The 15,748-nt window shown below is 40.5% G+C and overlaps 1 protein-coding gene across 1 annotated transcript in view; it reads left to right on the forward strand.

The window, feature by feature from the left end:
- Positions 1-11,202, forward strand: part of LOC109917276 (apolipophorins-like) — a 103,045-nt gene extending 91,843 nt beyond the window's left edge. Inside the window, exons 11-15 of the mRNA XM_048609762.1 lie at positions 2,180-2,362; positions 6,929-7,081; positions 9,157-9,301; positions 11,094-11,151; positions 11,196-11,202. Of these exons, the coding sequence (XP_048465719.1) occupies positions 2,180-2,362; positions 6,929-7,081; positions 9,157-9,301; positions 11,094-11,151; positions 11,196-11,202 (546 nt within the window). The remainder of the gene's footprint in view (positions 1-2,179; positions 2,363-6,928; positions 7,082-9,156; positions 9,302-11,093; positions 11,152-11,195) is intronic.
- The last annotated feature ends 4,546 nt before the right edge of the window (positions 11,203-15,748 follow it).

Consider the following 15,748-nt stretch of genomic DNA (forward strand, 5'->3'; position numbering starts at 1 on the left):
AGTTCAACAATTTTAGGGCTTGAGGTGCTTTTCCACAATTTGAAGTCGGGTGCAATTGGAATTAGTACTGGGTTCAAACAAGCTCATGTTCACTGTTCACCTGCAATTTGTGGTGACAGATTTCATGGTATAGGCATAAATGCTCTTGAAGAGCAGAATGTTTTCTTTGAATATCATGACCAGAAGTTATGATATTGCTAGCACTTTCGACATGGAAAAGACCATAGCTTTTAAAGTAATTGGTGGATGATTTGATTAACATACTATCTGGTGTAGCTTATAAAAAATCATTGCCATCTGTTCCTGGGGTTTCAAGGAATTTTATTGTTCCAATTTCCCAATGATTATTATTAGAATTGAGGTCATTATCTGAGCTTGTCTGAGTTTCAAACGCCCCAAAAACATATACCTCAGAGAGGCAAGGAGGTTTGAGTTCACATTTCGATTGACAGATTAAAGAGATTATTAAAGGATTAGCTGTCTTGTGGTATGACTATTGAAAAGAAGTTTGTTTTTATAACAGATTGGCTGTATGACAGGATTTAAAATCTTTGAATGAATTTAATGATTTGCTTGTATCAAAGGAGCCTCATTACATTGTTAGAATTTTATTGCTCTTTTCATCTCCATTTCGCTCCTGAGGCCTGCCAGTGATAGATACTGGGTGAGTAGTCATTAAGGAGTTTTGATGGGTATGAGATGCTGCGGTGGTACCCTGTGGGGGCATGAATTGGCATGGAGAAGGTGTGGGGAGTGGGTGGGAGATGTGAGGCCATGAGGTGTGATGGTTAAAGGGCCCCTTTTAAAATAATTAAGTCAAAACAGAGCTTGTACTTCTTTTTTATTCATTAATGGAATTAGGATGTCACTGACTAGGCTAGCATTTATTGCACATCCCTAATTGTCCAGACCGTAGTTAGGAGTCAACCACATTGCTGTGGGTCTGGAGTCTCCTGTAGGCCAGACCAGGTAAGGATGGCAGTTTACTTCCCTAAAGGACATTGGTGAACCAAATGGGTTTTTCTGACAATTGACAACAAATTCATGGTCATAATTGGACTCATAATTCCAGATTTTTATTAATTGAATCTGCGGTGGTGGGATTCAAACCCCGGTCTCCAGAACATTACCTGGGCCTACTGGATTAACAGTCCGGTTATAATACCACTATGCCATTGCCAGAGCCTGCCTAGATATTTACCCATCCTGGCGGGTGCTACTGATCTGATCAGGGTTTGGCAGTCCTGACTCAATTCTGTCCCCTTCCCTGAAAGCAGAAATCACTGAATTCTAGCTACTTACCTCAGTAGCAAAATTCTGGCCACAGGCATTAGTGACATAATGGGGATAAGTGGGGCTAAGAATAGGTTCTTCTGTGCAGTGGAAATTAGTGAATCATTTGGGCATTCTTATGGCAATCCACTAACTGTCGTGCTCATCCTGCTTCTTGCTAATCTAAAAATTACCCTTCGTTTAATCCATAGTCTTAAATTTATTATAAATTGTGGTGTGATGGAGTATGAATAATTATCAGTTGGCGGTGTCAGAGGTCTAATGGTGGAAACATTAACTTGCTCATCCTGGCACAGGCATATCACACATGAACTGGTCTTAAAAGATCCATTTGTCAATGAATTATGATACAAGTGTCTGCTCAGTTTTGCTAACAGTTTGGGCGGCTCAGTAGTTAGCACCGCTGCCTCACAACACTAGGGACCCAGGTTGAATTCCAACCTCAGGCAGCTGTCTGTGTGGAGTTTGCACATTCTCCCCGTGTCTGCGTGGGTTTCCCCTGGGTGCTCCGGTTTCGTCTCACAGTCCAAAGATGTGCAGGTTAGGATGAATGGCCAGGCTAAATTGTCCATATTGTCCAGTGATCTGCAGGCTAGGTGGGTTAGCCATGGGAAATGCAGGATTATGGGTATGGGGCAGGTGGGATGCCCTTCAGAGGATCATGGCAGACCCGATGGGCCAAATGGCCTCCATCAGTGTGGAAGCAGGCCATTCAGCCCATCATCGGATTCTATGATTTTATTCTCTGGAAGCAGGACATAGAATTGATCCTTTACAAAGGTGAGGAAGATTGGGAGAGAAAACTGTGCCAATGATTGTGTTATCAAGCTCCTTTGATTACAAGAAAGTGTGGAGTCTTATCAATTGGATTGGTTTTAATTCACAGGCCCTGCTGAGATCACCCGACACGCGCACACAGGCCTTTCTCGGAATTTCTTCACTGGTTCATAACTTCTGTTCGATGCGCAATCGTTGTCAAGTGGTCCCGGAGGTGCAGGAGTTCATGAAGATCCTCGAAAGTTATGTACAAGGAAACTGCCGAGCACGGGATCCTGAGAGAAAGGAGAAGGTATAACTGTGTGTTGTCTTCAACAGGTACAAGCCTGTTCTATTTTACAATGCTGCACCCTACCCCAAATGTCTGCATTTATTCAGAATCACTGAAGAGTTATTGGTACAGAAGGGAGGCCATTTGACCCATTGTATCCTATAATTACAACTAAATTATTATAATAACAAATACACATGAATATGTGAAGTATGATGTGGAGGTGCCGGTGTTGGACTGGGGGGTGGATAAAGTCAAAAATCACATGACATCAGGTTATAGTCCAACAGGTTTATTTGAAATCACTAGCTTTCGGAGTGCAGCCCCTTTGTCAGGTCTATGGCGCAGACAAAGCATGTGCTTACATCTGAATGGACCCCTCAAATTTTAAATAGTAAAATTTTGTATCATATGATGAAGTCTTGTGGTGTAAGGGGTAGCATCTCTGTCATCAGGGCAGATGTTCTGGGTTCAAGTCCCACTCTGGGATCTGATAAAGTAAGCTGCATTAATAACTTGATCAAAGAGGAAATACCAGGTCATTCTGCTTCATAGTCTTACATATGTTTAGAAGCCTTGTCACTGTTCAGAATCTTGTGATCTTCCTGTTTCTTAAAACAAAACAAAATATTCAGATGCTGGAAAACTGAAATAAAAGCAGACAGTGCTAGAGAAACTCAGCAGGTTGGGCAGCAATTTTCGAGGGAGAAGCAAAGTTAAGGTTTTGAGTCCGATGTGACTCTTCTTCAGAAGAGGGTCCAAAGGAGTTCTGAAATATTGACTGTGTTTCTCTCTCCACCGGTGCTGTCAGACCTGCTGAGCTTTTCCAGTGCTTTCTGTTTTAATATGTGATCTTTCTCCACTTCTGTGTCACAAATAAATCTGCCCCACAGACTGGTTCCCACTTGATGATTCTTTTTCAGATTTGTGCTTGCTGAGCCAATATGTATTTAGCAAACTTGTCTCATCTTGAAGTAACAGGCACGACCCCACTAGGTTGATTTTACTGATTTTACAGCCCAATCCCCTCCCTGCATCAGCGAGACATTCTCAGGAAGGGAGTAAAATTCCACCAAATGTGTTCAACATCTACAATTGATAACAAGAGGACACAAAATTTCAAAAGAATCAGAAGAAGCAATCTTATGATCCTAGCAGATGGTAATACTAAGCAACTCAGATGATGAGTGAAACCTAGCTTCATAGACCATAGATTAATTTGTTTTCCAGTTAGTTACCATAGGGATTGGTGATTGAGGATGTTCACACAAAGTTGGCAAGTTTTTTAACAAAAGAACTTAAAATTCATTATGAACCAGACCAAAATCCCTCGATATATGTTAAGAAGATAGCTTAGACCCCAACTTTTTCTTATTTTAAAGATAAGTGCCAGGCATTGCATTCCTGATGTAATTCAATTGGTCAAACTACCAATCTTGAAGCAAAACAGTTTATTCAAAAATTATAGTTAAAATGCAATGAAAGTAGAAATTAGAATAACAACTCTATTGGAAAACTTAACAGAATAATAGATTATTTAACTGTTCCAATATAGTAACATCTCATAAACGCACCCTTGGCAAAGGCAAATTCAGTAATATTACAATAAAATCTCACAAGCAGTTCTCTAGCTCAGGAGGAAAAATGTCAAGTGAAAAGCCCGAGAGAGAGAGAGTAGCAGGGAGAGATGTACTGCAGCGTCCAAATTGAGGCTCAAGACCCTAGCAACTGCGACTAAAAAACTAAAACAAAAACTCCTGGTTCTCTGGGAGTTTGACCACACCCATTCAGGCTGCTCCTATTGTTCCAACTTTAAAAAAGTATCCAAAACCACTCAAGCTATTTATTGGATTCAAATAGACAGCTAGGCGCCTCTGTCTTAAAACCTCTCTTCAAAAAAAAACTGGATAAAATACACCTCTTAAAGCCATAGAATCATCACAATTACACAAAAAACCAAGTCATATAGCTTAGAAAGATCTTAAAATAAACAGCAAAGCAAAGTTTCAACCTTTTTCCCAGCAATAATCTTTATAGATTTTCACACCCATGAAGTATCATTCCTACTTTAATTCTACATTTTCACGTAACTGACTTTTTCCAGTTCCTAAAGCTTTTCAGTTCTGGTAGCTTGGAAACTTCTCCACAAACTCTCACAGTGTGGAGACATCACAGAAGACACCCCACTTCTGCGACGGGGAACCTGTGCTCCTAAACTGAAACCTGATTCTTCTGAATTCAAAAAAAAGAGTCACCCTGGTCTGTTTTATCTAAACGTCATAGAAGTTCAACTTTGTAAACAGGTAGCCTGCCAGATCAAATTGCATAACCTTTTGGAAATGATATCCTTTTTTCGTTGTTCCACATTACTTTCTGACCTCTTCTTTAAAAAATAAACTCACAGAAACAAAATGAAACATCTATTTCACCCAAAATTTAAAATCCAAATTCCCAAATGATATTAATGTATTATCTACCATTTGCATAATGTTAAGAATTTTATACAACTAGTGGATAGGATTTTGGGTGCAGTTCTAGGGTGGAAGGTGCCGATTCGACAGTAGCCTTCGAAAGGGAATCAGATATATATTCAAAGGAAAAAAAGTTGCAGAGATATGAGGAGTGAGAGAATTGGTCTAATTAGATTGCACTTCAAAGAGTCAGCTTAATGGGCCAAGTGGCCTCTTCCTATGCTGTATTCTATATATTGATTATTCTACCTGAAGTTAAAATTAACGTTAATCATAATTCATTGCTGTTTTATTTGTTGATAGAAGATTGCTTGCAAGATTTGTTATTTAAATCTTTGTGCTGTGAATGTAATTTACTTCTAAACCTTTAGGTATTGTCTGCATTTCTTTGCATGTTTAGATAAAATATCAGCACTGAGCTGCGAGATCTATAATGATTGCAAGCCTTGTATCTTTTCGCCTGCTATGAACAAAATTATGTATGAACAAATGCTCTAGCTTCACTGGACATCTAATATAAATGTGTTTAACAAAATAGATAGTCCAGTTGGGTTGAAAATTTGAGACAGAAATTGTAGGATCAATGGTTATGGACTTGACATAGTAACAGTGAAAGAGTACGCCTGCACAGTCCATCTCTATTAATTATTTGAAGAACGATCAGAAGGAATTAATCTGTCACTTTTCAATGAAGAGTCTGTGTTCTGATCACCCTGAGAAACCACAACAGAACAGTAAAAGCTTTCGCTGGAGTGATAGGGCATGAAATTGATGATAGTGCAGAAATATAAATACGTCAGTATGATGTGTTGTAATAATTCCCATTTATTCTTTCATACCTCATCCACAATTCCATCCTAACCTTAATCTCCACACATTAGCCCTTCTGTGTCAGTACAAGGGGCCCTTTTGTAATGCAGTGGGAGTGTCCTTATCCCTCACTCGGAGGCCCAGGTTTAAGTCCCACCTGCTCCAGAGGTGTATAATAACATCTCTGACCAGGTTAATGAGTTTTTTTAAAATATATATAAATATATTCCCTCTTTATCCAGAAGCCCTCTTCTTCGCCTCTTTGTGCCCTGCCAATAATTTATCTGAGCGATGTGAGTTTTGTAACCTGCACTTACTAGGAACTAGGCTGAAGTCATTAGACTCACTTGAGACCTTTATAGTTCAGAGAAGGTGCTTTTGTATCTAACTCAGTTCAACCCAGGAGTTCTTCTGCTGCAGTGCTTATGTCCCCTACCACCAGGCCAGAATCTCTGGGTTCAGGTCTCAGGCTAGGATGTTGACCATGGGAGGTGTGTTTGTAACAGAGTCAAACTGATTATTAGCCTCTAGATCTTCAATAGGCCTAATGCCATGCAGTAAGATGAGGACCATCTTCTCATCATCCAGAAGCCAATAGCAAACTTATCTTGTCTATAAGTGTGGGACCAATTTAATGGAAGTCCATCACATAGCCTTTGGTGTGGAGGTTCAGCAGGCAAATCCAATCAAGGTACCAGAGAGAAAAGGCGAGTGTGCTAACTCACTCTGTTACCCTTTGAAATGCCTTTAAGACAAATGTTGCTATTGAATCTCTAAAATTAGATTTCTCTAATATGTGAATGATGAACAGTTCACTTCTTTGCCTCTTTAACTTATTCATGAGAGCACGTGAACTCTTGGAGAGGTTTACAAGCCCCCCCCAGCTCATGTACTTAACAAGGATCATTGAGAGATTTTAGGAATGGGTAAACACACAGCCTTAACCCCAGATGGTACTATTCTGGGATCTCTTTGCTCATTCCCTATCTGTTTGGGCAGCCCAGCAGATGCAGATTTCTAAATCCATGCCCTCTGCAGGGAGCACAGCAGAAACCTGGGCGTGCAATAGACATTAGATTTCCAACCATTTAATTTAATGGTTGGAAAATCGAGTGCCTAACTTTACGATGTGGGTGATTCTGACAGAAGCACAAAGCCAGGTAAATTACCTCTTCCATCACTTTGGAGTGAGCAGACATTTTCCACTATTATGGTGTACCATTTACCAGTTTCTGCTGTTGAATGCTCGCTGGGTCTACAAAAGTTGTGACTAATGGGAGTGTGTGTGTTTTTATATCATCTCCAGGTGCTGTTGTCCCTGAAAGCAATTGGAAACGCTGGTCTGGCTGCCACAGCGCAGATCCCAGTATTGAATAAATGTCTACAGGCAAAATCCAGTCTGCTGGAAGTGCGGCTCGCAGTTATTGGTGCTTTCAGACGCATTCCCTGTGAAGCTGATGTAAGATAATATCTCACAACAGATTATTCATATTTCTGTCCTTGTCAGGATAGTCATTCTTGGTTGGGTTTTGATTTATCAAGTATTGATTTAAAGAAAGATCTGCCTAAACAGTCCTACATACAAACTCCCATGTCCCCAATGACCAAGTGTTTTCAGCTGGAGGAGCTCGTACTCTGGATTTTGGAGCTTGTGCACCAGCTTGTGTTACCCAAGGTGCTTCCGTGAGGCTGAGAGCTGCACGTTTCTGGAGATGGTCTCCCCACGTGCAGTTGGGCAGGGAGTGAGCGACAATGAGGAGCTCACAGGCAGTGAAGGAGTCTCCTGTGTATATCTCACACAAACCTATGTTTGCCTCTGAGGAGTACAGCCAGCGTCAAGCGCCACCAGTGGCTTAATTATACAGGGGATACAGGAAGAAGGTCTGGAAAGCAACAGTAAAATAGGATTCTATAATGACAGGAACAGATTGGTGCTTTTGCTTGGTCTTCATCGAAGCAGTCTGACTGGTTCTCGATTTAACATCACTTCTAATGGACAGTACTCCCTCAGTACTACAAAGAACAAAGAACAGCACAGCACAAAATCAGGCCCTTCAGCCCACCAATCCTGTGCCAATGTTTGATGCCTTTCTAAATTAAAAGCATTTTGCCTCTATCTGACTTGTATCCCTCTATGCCTTTTCATGTATCTGTCAAAATGTCTCTTAAACGTTGCTATTGTATCTGTTTCTACCACCTCCTCTGGCAGTGTATTCCAGGCACTTAATACCCTGTGTTTAAAAAAAATACTTGACTCTCACATCTTTTTCGATATAGAGAAAGAGACAAGTTAATGATTGAACACACTGTGCACATAGAGCTGTACAGCACGAAAACAGACCCTTCGATCCAACTCATCCATGCTAATCAGTTATCCTAGATTAATTTAGACCCATTTGCCAGCATTTGGCCCATATTCCTCTAAACCCTTCCTATTCATGTACCAATCTGGATGCCTTTTAAATGTTGTAATTGTACCAGCCTCTGCCACTTCCTCTGGCAGCTCATTCCATACACGCACCAGCCTCTGTGTGAAAAAGTTGCCCCTCAGGTTGCTTTTAAATCTTTTCCTTCTCCCTTTAAACCTAAGTCCTCTAGTTTTGGACTCACCTATGCTGGGGAAAAGACCTTGGCTATTCACCCTATCCATGACGCTTATTGTATAAATTCTGAGTTCACTCCTCAGCCTCTGATGCTCCAGGGGAATAAAAAAACCCCAGCCTATTCAGCTTCTCCCTATAGCTCAAACCCTCCAATCCTGGAAATATTCTCGTAAATCTTTTCTGAACTCTTTCAGGTAAACAGCATTCTTCCCATAGCAGGGAGACCAGAATTGAATGCAATATTCTAAAAGTGGCCTCACAATGTCCCGTACAAAATGCGGAGATTTTCTCGATAAAAACCGAAAGAACTGTGGGTCCTGTAAATCAGAAACAAAAAAACAGAAATTGATGGAAAAGCTCAGCAGATCTGGCAGCATCTGTGGACAGAAATCCGAGTCAACGTTTCGGATCGAGTGACCCTTCCTCAGAACTGAGATTTCCTTCTTTGGATATCGTTTTTAGGATTTGTTTTCTCATTTACAATATCGAGTATGTATTCATTAGTATTATAGCCTATACGTGGAATTAAAGCACATGCCCTTAACATCTACAATTATTTTCTTTCACAAAAACTTTGAGTGTGATCCTGACTGTGCCATAGCTGACAGGGATATGAAAATACGAAGGACCTAGATAGGTAACAAGGACTGCTTTCTATAAGCAGGGAGTGGCATAGACTTAAATTAGTCGGTGGACAATTCGATGGGAGAGGCAGAGAGGTTTTTTTTAAAAATGTGAATATGCACTCGAGGTGTCATCCCCAAGAGGGTACAGAGCATGAACAGAAAGGTAGAAACTATTTTTCACTCACCATGGATGCAATGGCATTCTCCTATGCTGTACGTTTTCTATCTACTGTTTCCTTTGTGGGATATGATTCCTTTGTTCTGTCTGATCCTTGTCATCTCAGTGGTTCTGTTTGTGTTTCCAGCGCACTGTGTTAAGACAGCTATATCAAACAGTGGATGAAGATGTCGAACTCCGAATTGCTTCTTACTACATGTTAATGAAATGTCCCAGTGAGCAGCTATTTGATACAGTGGCAGTCACTCTACAGAATGAAAGATCCAGTCAAGGTTGGGAACTTGATATGATTTTACAATTTGCAATAAATCCTAGCATTTTACATCTTTATTGTTGAGTCGCTCTGGAGAAAATTATCAGCAGGACCTACATATTGCCAATTAATTTGTTACTGTTCATTTTTATTGTTTATTCAACTTTAATAATTAGCCCACAGTGTTTTAAATGTGGTAATACCACTTTACTGCGTTTTCTAATTTCACAATTTTAAGTATATTTATTGGTCACTTTTGAGGTGTTTGTGACTCTTTCTGAAAATAATATCAGAACTGCTCAACAATATGATTGTTTTAATTGCAAAACTGAATATTGGTTGAAGGAAGAGCAGCAAATCGTAATGCTTGAAATTAAATTTATTAACAACAACTAAAAATTATTTCTATCCTAGTTATTTGATAGATTAATGTTACAGGGTAGTTCTGGCTATTAAGAAACCTGACATTTTGGTTTGATCATATTTGAGTTGGAGTGTTAATTTTATTTTGGGTAGGCTTAAGGTATGGGAGGGTCACGGGCCAGGCTAAATGATAGGTTCGCATGTTGACACTCAGAAAATTCTTATTCCTCACACCATCCGTATGTGCAAGGTCATATTTCCTCCTAATCCCTATGGGAATCGCTGTCTGGCCAGCATGCAGACGTAGAACTTATAATGACAGGAGACCAGCATCTTAGACACCAATTTAAGAGGAGGAATTTTGTCTGCCAGAAGGCTGAGAGTCTTTGGAACTCCTTGCCACAGAGACCTGTGGGTGCTGAGTCCTCGTGTGTATATTTAAGGCTGAGTTAAATAGATTTTTGACCCGTTGGGCAATCGAGGGTTATGGGGGAAGGCAAGAAGTGGACGTGAGGAATGTCGGATCAGCCATGGTCCTTTTGAACGGAAAGGCAGACTTGAAGGGCTGAACGGCCTACTCCTGTTTCTATTTCTTATGGTTAACGCACGGAGCCACTAAAATAGACTCTTAGCAGCTCCTTCAGACACTCCCAGGGTGTGGGCGATTACAGGGAGCACACAGTAATGGAGTTATTTTCTGGGCCACATCCGCAGCTTAGTTTGGTTGAACAGGCCGTGGGTTGAAGTGGCAGATTGGGCCTTGCTGATGACATGGGAGCCCACAGTGCTTTTGAAGATGGGTCCTACTGTCTTACGTACAAATAAGAAATATAGGTAGGCCATTCGGCCCTTTGAGTCTGCTTCGCCATTCAATAAGTTCATGGCTGATCTCATTTCTAACCTCAATTCTACATGGCTGTATATGGCCAAGTTTACTTTAAAATCATTTCCAGCCAGATCAGTGTGGGAAAAGACCCCTCTCTATTTGAACTGGCCCCTCACCTGATTTTTGGGAAGTGGAACGTTATAATTAGAGCCATTATTTCAATTGGTAGCCAAAAGAAGTGTGAGATTGAGCATGAATGTTTCAGTTAATAAATTTCAGCATTTACTTATCAAGCAGAATGTGATCTATATAGACCAAATTCAGATTTAGTTTCTGCAGAGTCAGTAATTACTATTTAGAACAAGACTCACTTTCAGAATCAGTTTTAGTGGCTATTTCTTCCGATACTGCTAACACGTCTTTGTTCTCATACAATGAGAAGCACTTTTAATAAATTTAGAAATTGCTCAGGTTGCTTAATCTGATTTCAGGAAGGATCACAGTGTGTAAGATCCAATCCTGGAATGACCTGAGACTCAATTATTTGATTCCAACATCTACTAATCTAGTCTCCCGAGCATGATCATTCTTTATCACTTGACAATGAAATTTGTTTTCACAGTCGGCTCATTTGTATGGACCCATCTGTCACAGCTATTGGAAACTAATGACCCTCTCAAGCAGCAGATTAAGAAAAGTCTTCCAAATGACATTGTCACTAAAGATTTTGACCTAGAACACTGGAAATATTCATCTTATGTGGATGCCACCTTCCGGCCAGGTACTGTGCTAATGTGTTTGATCTGAGTAAGTTCAATATTTTCAAGGGAATTTCCATTAATTGATATCAAATCCAGATGTAAAGTCTAATGGCAACAAAAACCGATCTCTACACATTGCAATTTCCTAAACCAAAAACAAGTGTTTCTGGATGCATGACCATGGGTGGCTAATTGGAGCATTAAAGGTTTCTCAGGTGGTATAGTTTACAATTGTAATAACTAGTTAACAAGCCAGATAGTTTGATTTTTTTTTTTTGTTTTGGCAAATATCTTGAGAAAAGTTGAATAATATCCTGATGGAATGATCAGTGTTGCTGGATTCGGGTATTGTAGCCTGATACATGGTTTGTTGTGAAAGGATTTATCATTTTGCTTTAGCACAGGGCTATTCCAGTGGAGTGAACATTACAAAAGAGCCCCCTTTGTAAAGTGCAAACATTCATTAATATACAACATGTTTGTTAGTAAATCTCAGATTCAAAACCTTGGGTTAATGGTGGTAAATGGAAGACTGATGGTAAATGAAATGTTTACCATTAGGATGGATCTGGAACAGCCACAGCTTGAGGATTAAGGCCATATTTTTTGTGGAGGCGGAAGTTAAGTCATTTCTTAACCTAATAGTACCCAGCTCTGAGGAGACTGAGAGAGCACATGATGGAATCAGACCCTACTGCCTCCAGAGGCTAGTCCAAGGTGTCAGGTGGGGTGATGGACATTGGTCCAGTTTTAATGGTGGCCCTCAAACTCTACCCTTCTCCATCCCACACTGTCCCCACATGCCTCCTCATGCCCTTTCACATACCCCATGCTCCCTTACACACTCCATGCCCCTCCCATATCCTGATTGTCTCATCCATAGCCACTAGCTGACTCATTCACTATTCACTACGAGCATACCTCTGGACCCAAGTCTTTAACATGGAAATGCAAAAAAATTAAACTTACAGCAATGTAATAGATCTACATTCAAACACGCATCGTACTGAAACAAACACCTCTCTTGCATAAAAGAAGCTAGAAATAGACCATTTGTTGAAAAAGAAAACTGTTATGGACCAGACCAAACTTCTTCAAAATATATTAAGATGATAGCCTAGACCCTAATTTTTTCTTATTTTAAAGTGGATGCAATTTGATTTGCCAAACTACCAGTCTTGAAGCAAAGCCCACTTTATTGATACACTATAGTTAAAATACAACAAAAGAAAAAGAAAGTAGAATGACAACTCTATTGGAAAATTTAACAGAATAATGGCGATTTAATTACTAAACAATAACTGTTCCAGTAAAGTAACATTCCATAAACACAACAATGGCAAAGATAAATTCAAAAAAATTGCTTGCCTCATAGGCAATTCTAGCAGCAGGAAGAGCACCCCAACAGTAGCTCTAACAGAAAGAGGAATAAGAGCTTCCACATCCAACTTCAAGACCTCAACAACTGCTGCTGAATTACTAAAACTAAAATCTTGGTTCTGTGAGAGCTTGACCCCACCCATTCAGGCTGCTTCTATTGTTCGAACTTTTAAAAACAACTTAAGGCCTCACAAGCTGATTACCCTATTGGACTCAAATAGACAGCTCAGCGTCTCTGTCTTAAAGCCTCTCCAAAGAAGAACAGGACAAAGTACTCCTCTTAAAGCTATAATATTGTCAAAAAACAAACATCTATTTCATGAAGCACATCATAAGCAGAAAATCCTTTAGTAATCTCTTAAAATGGTCAGTCAAATTATGAAGACAGCCTACTGCTAAGATGGGTGGTATTGTAGCTTTTGTAAATTCAAACAAGCATGTGTAATGGCTACTGCTATGAAAACAAACCATTGTAGCTCATAGCCAATGAAGCCTGTTGAAACGGCAAGGCATCTGGCTACAGTTCTTTTCTAAAGGACACCAGTCAACCAATGCATTCCAGAAACTGGTGGCTTTTTCTTTCTTATTTAAGTGAGAATTACAGATATTTTTCTTTCAGTTTTGCAGAGCTGGGAGATTTAAATCTCTTCTCATTATTACATTTAAGAATCCCAAGCTATGTTTTCTTCATTTTTCCTGGTGGGAAGTTACTCAAATGAATGTCGACAGAGTTGGCCAATATAATTGTCAACTAACAAAACACCATTTAACCTCTGAGCCTAAAAGAGCAATTTGATTTTCTTTTTCAAAACCTGTTACTGAAAAAGATTCCAGGAACAGGTGACTTCTTTTAGCTCCCTATTTAGGACTGGGCATTCCCCCCTGTTTCACACCTCCTTTGTGGTGCCATAACCCATATATCTTCATATAAGGGGTACAGGTTTGTAAAAATTGTGGGAGGCATTAGATTGTTCAACCTAATGGCACTAGCACAGTTTGGTGCATACTACCTGCATTTAGAGTTGTAGAAACCCTTACAGTGTGGAAGCAGGCCATTCGACCCATCAAGTCCACACCAACCCTCCAAGCAGCAGCCCATCCAGACCACCTCCCCCCACCCTATCCCTGTAACTCTGCATTTGCCATGGCTAACCCACCCAGCCCACACATAAGTGGACACTGTGGGCAATTTAGCGTGGCCAATCCACCTAACCTGCACATCTTTGTACTGTGGGAGGAAACCAAAGCACCCAGAGGAAACCCATGCTGACACGGGGAGAATGTGCAAACTCCATACACCCGAGGATGGAATTGAACCCAGGTCCCTGGCTCAGTGAGGGAGCAATGCTATCCACTGAACCACAGCATCGCTTTACCTAATCCACTTATATCCCATACCGGCAAAAATAGCCTAAAGTCAGATTGGGAATAGGGATCTCAAAAGCAATCACACTTTCCATTTTTAAAGGGTTCCAAATTGACACACGTCTGGGCTTTAATGTACTGGGCGGCACAGTGGCTCAGTGGTTAGCACTGCTGCCTCACAGCAACAGGAACTTGGGTTCGATTCCACCCTCGGCCGACTGTCAGTGTGGAGTTTGCACATTCTCCCCATGTCTGCGTGGGTTTCCTCCGGGTGCTCTGGTTTCCTCCCACAGTCCAAAGATGTGCAGGTTAGGTGGATTGGCCATACTAAATTGCCTGTAGTGTTCAGGGATGTGTAGATAGGTGGGTTATAGGGGAATGGTCTGGGTGGGATGTCTGAGGGTCGGTGTGGACTTGATCGGCCAAAGGGCATGTTTCCACACTGTAGGGTTTCTATGTATACTGTGCTGCACGCTGTTATGGTATAAAATCTATGGAGGAGTGGGACTAATTGTGTAGCTCTTCCTAAGAGCAAAATGTTCTTTCCCCGTGCTGTATGCTTCTCTGAGCTTGCTGAAGGATGTTCACAGAGTCATAGAGTCATACAGCACAGATACAGACCCTTTGGTCCAACTTTTCTATTCTGACCAGTCATCCCAATCTGCCAGCATTTGGCCCATTGTCCACTAAACCCTAGATAACCCAATAGAAAACCCCTTTCTTCTAGAACTGTGCTTTATCTTAAGCTGTTTTTTTTTAAGAAGGGATGGATAGAGAATAGGAATACTGGACAGATAAAGTTACAGCCATAGTTCAGATCCTTAAATGAATACATTGTTTCTGAGTTTGAAAGGCATACATTTTACATTCTAGTTTCTGGCTCCTGAATTGTAGCCCCCATGTCTGGTAATTACAGTAGGATTTCTACTTTTGTTGGAAAAATCTAAATGAAACATGTATGGGAGCAACAGTAACATTATGCCACATATCTGGAAAACAGTATTACAGTCCTTGAAGCAGCATGGTTCAGTCTCCAAGCCTCCATCTCAGCAATAAGGGTAGCAGTTTGAAACTTCAGTTCTGGTGTGCTACTAATGAAGATAATGTGATCAGATTGTTGCCATTGTGGTCAGCACATTAAAACTGTCCATTACTCTAAATGTTCAGTTTAGCAGATGCTAACAGCAAATAATATGTGTTTGCAATGACTCAAAATGTAAAAACGAGAGTTTTGCTGAAAAAGGACATTTTTAAAAAACATTTTGTCTTATATTCATCAGACCAGTTTGCAAGAATACCAATTTAGGGAGGAAACCAACATATTTGCTGTACGAGAAGAGAGCACTGATTGGTTGGCAAGTGGACACTGACTGGCAGATATGTTGCCATGGGGAATGCAGTTAATGATAACTGCCAGTTAATTAACAAACTGTGAAACGAAGTAGGTGGACTGGATTGGTCAGGATATTGCCCAGAGAGGTGAACTAGCAAATGGCTATCAATTCATTTTGGGTTGAAACAGTCATAGTCCCTGTGCATGTTCTTCCTGTCTGCAAAACCCATGACCCTATGGATGACTATAAGCACCTCCAGTACATGCAAAAATGCCATATTGTCAGCCTGACTAAAACTCCAACATTAGTTGTCAGCATAATTCTTCATACACGCAGATTATTTAGAATTAGAATTAGCTTTTATTGTCACGTGCAAGTACAAGAGTACAAAGTGTACAATGTTGCCACACACGGTGCTATCTAAGGCACAAAGTACC

Source organism: Rhincodon typus, chromosome 21 (genome assembly GCF_021869965.1).
Source record: "Rhincodon typus isolate 14 chromosome 21, sRhiTyp1.1, whole genome shotgun sequence".
NCBI lineage: Eukaryota > Metazoa > Chordata > Chondrichthyes > Orectolobiformes > Rhincodontidae > Rhincodon > Rhincodon typus.